Source organism: Anas platyrhynchos, chromosome 7 (assembly GCF_047663525.1).
Source record: "Anas platyrhynchos isolate ZD024472 breed Pekin duck chromosome 7, IASCAAS_PekinDuck_T2T, whole genome shotgun sequence".
Lineage (NCBI taxonomy): Eukaryota > Metazoa > Chordata > Aves > Anseriformes > Anatidae > Anas > Anas platyrhynchos.
In genome coordinates this window covers 28,945,999-28,951,998 of record NC_092593.1, presented here as the reverse complement: position 1 = coordinate 28,951,998, position 6,000 = coordinate 28,945,999, and the positions used below count along the sequence as shown (strand labels likewise).

The 6,000-nt window shown below is 63.1% G+C and overlaps 1 protein-coding gene across 2 annotated transcripts in view; it reads left to right on the top strand.

Moving 5' to 3' along the window:
* The first annotated feature begins 1,076 nt into the window (after positions 1-1,076).
* COL18A1 (collagen type XVIII alpha 1 chain) overlaps positions 1,077-6,000 on the top strand; it is a 28,811-nt gene continuing 23,887 nt past the window's right edge. Inside the window, exons 1-3 of one of the 2 annotated variants that reach the window (XM_072041148.1) lie at positions 1,077-1,226; positions 1,314-1,384; positions 2,075-2,134. In XM_072041148.1, the coding sequence (XP_071897249.1) occupies positions 1,216-1,226; positions 1,314-1,384; positions 2,075-2,134 (142 nt within the window). In that variant the 5' untranslated portion in view covers positions 1,077-1,215. The remainder of the gene's footprint in view (positions 1,227-1,313; positions 1,385-2,074; positions 2,135-6,000) is intronic. The other variant, XM_072041149.1, reaches the window with a different exon arrangement.

Sequence of the window (6,000 nt, the reverse complement as noted above, 5' to 3'; positions counted from 1 at the left end):
GGGGTGCGTTGCATGGGGGTCTGCCCGGGGGGAGATGTCCCCGTGGTGGTGGAGAGCGGGGACTGGGGGACCTGCTGCCAGGCGCAGCAAGGAGAGGGGGGCAGGTGAAAGGTGGTGTGCCTAAACCCCTCCTGTGTATCGGGAGGATCATTTTCTTCCAAGCACCTTGCCCCCAGGACTCTCCTCCCGCTCGCTGCATGTCCCCCAGGCCCTCATGGCGACCCCTCCAAGCACCCTGCAGCAAGCGAAGCGGCAGCGCCGCGGCTCAGGGCTGCCACGTGTTGCCTTTTGTGCGGCTCAGGTGCTGAGGCAACGCGGGGCAGCCTCTACCTGGAAGAAAGGCAGGCAGCTGCAGGAGAAGGGAGCGGTAAATCACTCAGCATCCGAGCAGGAAAGTGTAAATGTAACAGCCCCGGCCGCCTGAAATCCTCCTGCTCCGAAACAAAAGGCAGCCTCGGTGCCTGCTCCTCGCCCCCACGCTGGGGTCATGCTGGCTGTGGGACAAGGCACGGCGACAGCGTGCACCCCTGGGTTTATCCTGCGAGATCCAAGCCTTTTTTTTAGACTAAACACTGCCTCAGCCATCGGTGAATCACTGCTAGATCCCCTGGAAGTTTCCAGGGTTTGGATTTCAGAAGCCTGCAGCCGCGGGGCACCGAAATGCCGCGGAAGACAAAGCAAGGTGTGGCGGGCCGTTTTTTTTTTATTTTTTAATTTTCCTGGGGATTACCCTGCCCTCCGCCAGGCTGGGGCTGCAGGGAGCAGAAAGCTGGGGCGAGGGCAGGAGGCGAAGCGGGAGGCGGCCGCAGCCCCGCGGGGCGAGGCGAGGCGTTGGGCAGCGGGGTGCCCTGCCTGGGGCTGCTGCTCCCCACAGCCAGGCGAAGGCAGAGCACCAGGGGAAGCCGGGGGGGACCCCCGAGCCCCCCACTCCCCGATGCAGCCGGGGGGCCGCTGGGGCAGCGCAGGGGGGCGCCAGGAAGGGGCTGGATGCGCGGGGTCGCGCTGCGGGGACCCTGCCCTACGCGCTGCGCCCCACGGGGGATGCTCCATCGCCGTGCCCCCCACGACCCACCAGCGGCCACCGGGGCCCGGTACCGGGGGCTGGGGGCGGGCTGAGCCCTCGGCAGCCCCAGCCCCGCCCCGCTCCGCCCCCGGGCCGAGCCGAGCCGAGCGGAGCCGCGCCGAGCCGCGCACAGGCGGCGGGCAGCGGGCACCATGCGCCCACGGTGAGCTCCGGGGCCGGGATGGGGGTGCCGGGGGGGGGTCCCGCGGAGGGGCCGTGGGTAACCCCTGGGTCTCTGCTTCCCCCGCAGGTGTCCCCCGCGGTGGCTGCCGCTGCTCGGGCTCTTTGTCCTGCTGCTCCCCGCCGCTTCCCAGGAGCACGGTAACGTGCGCGGGGGGCGCGCCGGGGTGGTGGTGGGGAGCTGGGGAGGGTGCCCGGAGCCCTCCCCGTGGGGCGCGCTCGCCGTGGGAAATGGAGAAGGGAATGGGGCGCTGAGGCAGCTCTCCAGCCCTGCTTTCCCCACGGGGCACCAGCCGGTCACGGTGAACTTTCCCTCCCCGGTGGGGCAGCTTCCCTCCTGCCTGCCCCCTCCTCCTGTTGCAGCCGGTCTCTGGAGCATGCGGCGGGTGGAGAGAGGCTGACAAAGGGAGCCCCTGACCCTGCTTGTGGCCCGGGGACCTCCCCGGTGCGGTGCAGGTGGCCTGGGTGGCCCCCCAGAACTCCCTGCCGCTGGGGATGTGTGAGCATCCCGACCCAGGGCTGCTGCTGCGCGGTTTTGCCTCCCCGCAGGGCTTTGTCCTGGGGGCAAAGCTGGCTCATCCAGGTGACGGCAGAGAGCAGAGGTGTTTCCTGGTTCCTTGGTGCTCAGCTGGGCTCCTGGAGCTGGTAAAATGCACCTGGGGGCGCATGCCCGCGTGCTGTTTGCAGAAGCAGCTGAATGGCTGTGAGCAGTGAGCCGAAACTGGGCAAAGGTGGCTCTTTGGGAAGGTTTGTGCCCCCTGTTGAGCGTTGCCACCCCTCCAGCAGGCTAAGAAGCGTTTCTGATGCCCTTCTCTTTCATCTCCCCGCCAGGCTGGGCAAGAGCCATTGGTAAGAGGCTGCCCAGGGACGAGCGAGCTGGAAGTCAGACAGGTACTGGGCTGTGAAATCGCTGGATTATTTGCTGGAGCACGGCCGTGTGCCATCTAGGAACTGCTGCCTCTGCCTCCAGCTGTGGCGTGCTCTGCCCTGCTTGGGTCGTGTTGCAGGAGCGCGGGGAGAGCCGGGGAGCCTGGCAGGGCAGCGGGGATGCCCGGCGCTCCCAGAGCCCATCGGGAGCACTTGGAGAAGTTCCTCAAGTGCCCCGGGCATTTCTGGTGCTGCTTTCTGGGGCGTGGGCGCCTGCCGTAGGCTCCCTGGGGACCACGGGAACAAAAAGCTCCTCTTGGAGGTCTCCAGAGAGGCAGAATTATTCCGCCGTGAAATCAACTATTTTAAGTCCCTGGAGAACGTCCAGTGCGGCCGGGCTGAGCCGGAGGGCCCAGGACTGTTTTAGCAGTGGTTACTCAGAGCAGAAACGGCTGCTCGCGCCCTGCCCACCCCTCGCCGGCGCCCTGGCTCCTGGCATGGGGCTGGCCGGGGCTGTGAGCGAGCCGAGGCCACGTCCCCCTCCCCGAATTCCCCCCCCCAATGCTGCTGCAGCTCAGCGGGTGCACGGCGGGGCTGGACACCCCCAGGCCTGTGTCCCGGCACCGGGCAGTGCCCGTTTCACCCAGCTGACTTGGCCACCTCCCAAGGAGGCTGTGGATCGGGTTTTAAAGAATTCGAAAGCAGCTTGGTGTGTTTTTTTTTTTTTTTTTCTTTCCCCTTTTTTTGTTCCTTTTGGTTCAATGTCCAAGGACTGCAGGGCCTGTTCTGCCAGCCCTCCTTTGTGATGGGCTCCTCGGGAATGTTTGCTCCGAAGGCCGTCCTGGCACGGAGATAACCTTTCTGTTTATCTGCCTTCCTTGCAAATTTGGGGGCTTAGCTGCCTGGAGCTTGGCTTGGCTTTTATCAGCAGATCTGCCGCATCCCCCAGCGTGGCACGCAGCCCTGCAGGGGGCTGGGGTCGGGGCAGCTGCAGGGGGCTGCCCGTGAGCGCACACGTGGCGAGGGCTGGCACTGGGTCAGGCGCTGGGATGGGTCAGCAGGGTGAGAGAAACGCACGCTGGGTTTCTCTGCCTCAGATCTACAGCTGGGATGAGCCAGGACATCCAGGTCTTGGGGTCGGTGGCAGGGAGAAGCCCTCGCTGCGACCGCAGACAGCACCTGGGAGGCTGAGCTGCCTCCTCGGCTGGCAACGCAGCAGGTGTCGGAGCCGTGCTGCCAGCACAGAGCCTCGGTCGTGGTTTTATTTCCATTCCTCAGTGCCTCGTTGGTCTCCACGGCTCGGATGCCTCGCGAGCACGAGCCTTCAGAGATAAAGCAGGTGCTGCGCAAAGAGATTTATGGCCCGTGACATAACTGCTTTGGCATCAGCTCGTGGGGATTTCTGACAGGTGGATCTGAGCTTTCGCAAACATTATTTTAGGAATTCCTTCCCCCGGGGGAACGTGCCACGGGCAGCGCCCGCGGGCGCTGATTTACCTTGGGGAGAACTTCTCATTGAGCACCTGAGGCGAGGCGCTGCAGTGAGCGGGGCTTTCTCCCTTCCTGGAGCTGATGGGGAGGGCCGGGGGTCTCGGACCTGCTGTGGGCAGCACCAAGGCCGCTGGGACGGGGCTGATCAGCGGGGGAGGATGCTGCTGTGCTCGGGGGATGCCGTGGGCTCTTTTCCCTATATCAGCTGGCAGGGGTTTTGTTTGCCAAACCTTATCTCTCTGCCGTGGGAGCCGGTGGGGAGGGAGAGAAGGAGAGCCTGCGGGCTGCAGCCAAGCCTGGGGATGTCCATCCTGGGGGCTGTGTGTCTGTCCGGCTGCTGGGATGGGTGCCCATGGTCAGTGATGCCTCGGTGTCCTGCTCGCCCAGCCCAGGAGGCTCCTGGTTAGCCCACGGGCAGCGACCTGGTGTCCCCGTGCTGTCACCACCCGATTTCTCCCCCCCTCCTCTGCCCAGGCTGCTGGCAGGGCTGCAGAGAGCGGCTGCCAGACTGGATGGCCCCAGTGTCGTGGCTCAGTTTGTTTTGGGCTGGAATCTCAGTTTAAAAAGAGACGAGCATTTCCACAGAGTGGCTGCACTCCCAGGCAGATTTCTTTGCTTCCGTTGATGCAAGTGACCTTTTCAAGCCCCGATCCTTACTTTCTCTGTGGTTTTGCAGCTCTGTGTCTGGACTCGGTCCACCCGCAGCATCCTTTGCACAGCGCTCCAGCTGGCTTTCAGGTTTCTGCAGGGAGGGAAGGAGCTGAGCCCTCGTGGCCCTGTAGGGCCATGGGTGCACCTCTGGTGGGACGGAGAGCTGGGCTGATGTGCCCCATGGCTCCTGGAAGGCTCTGCGCCACCCTCCGAGCCCTGCAGAAGTGGTGTTTGTGCCCTGAATAGCAGCCTCCTTGGCACCGCTTATTATTTATTTTGGTCTCGGCTGCAATAACCTCTCCTGACAGTTTATTTCGATACCATTTGGGCGTTGTTTAAACAGCGAGTCCGAGCACTTAGAGCAGACAGGCGTGGAGGAGGAGGGATCCGGAGCTGCGCAATCTGTGAGCGCAGAGCCCTGGGAGGATGCTGGGCACTGCAAGGATGTTTGGGACAGCCCAGGAGGCAGGGAGCCATGCAGGGCAATGCCTTGCTTGCACAGCACGGGGCTGGTGGCAGAGGTTCCTGTGGTGCAGGCTCCTTTCCTGTGCTGCTCTGTGCTCTTCGGGAGGACGGCCTGAGCCCTGATGTAGCAATCCTGGCGAGTGTGCTGCGCCTCGTCCAAGAGCTCCATAGTTTACCAAGAACAGAATTAATTCTGGCATCTCAGAGCAGAGTTCAAAGCGCTGAAGGAGACGTCTGGGCTTAAGTATCGGATGTGTATCAGCAGCCCAGAGGTATGGGATTAATAAAGCATTTTAATGATCTTCCACCGTATCTGATGACATTTGAGGAAGCACTGGGAACGAGCCGCTTCCAAGAGCATCCCCTGCATCCCTTGGCTGCTCGCGCAGCCTGGGGTCTGCCTGGCACGGGGGAAACAGGGGAAAATCCCAGCTCCTGGCACTTTGGATGGAGGAAGGTGTGTGGTAGCAGCGCGCGTGTGTTTTTGGCGTTCAGCGGAGGGCTTGATTGACCCAGAGAGTCCCTTGCCAGAGATGTAATTGAAGCAAGGAGCTGAGCAGGATTAGGAACTGGCTTGGACGTCTGTGCAGTTCCTGGGGGGCTTCCAGAGCTTGCAGGGACAGGGGGGAGCATCCCCGGGGACTCGTGGTGCTCCCAGCCCCGAGCAGCACGGCCGCTTGGCAGCAGCATCCCCAGCGCCGGGGCCGCCTGGGCGAGCAACATCTGGCCCGCAGCATCCCGCGTCTGCCGGCCTCCAGCTAACAAGGTTGCTCGTGTGGAATTTTTATTGCTGTTTTTGGCACCGCATCCCGGCCCTTATGCAGGCGGAAATTTGTCATTAGCGAGTTTTATTGTATTTCTGGTTTATTCCCAAGCTCGGCCGGCTGGTTTCTTCCACCCGGGCCCAGGGGACTGAGGGATGCGGCTGTTCCCCTGACCCCGTCCCCGGGCTGTGGGAGGCTGCTCACACGCAGGAGCAGGCTGGGATGGGAACAGCAGCCAGGGCACCTGGAAGCACGGTCTGTGCACCACTGCTGCTGGCATAAATCCCCAATTATTGCTTGCCCCGTGAGCCCGAACGCCCTTGAAGCCATCCCCGATTTTATAATTCACAAGCAAGCCGCGTGCCTGCCCCCCCGCTAAGCGCCGTGGTCAAACAGAGTTTCCTCCCGCCTTCCTCGTTAGGCTGCGAGTTAATTGAGTCGGGGCTTGTTGACTTTGGGATAAACGGCACCTTTTCGATAACCCCAGATAAGCAGGCGAGGTACGGCCGACGGTGCCGT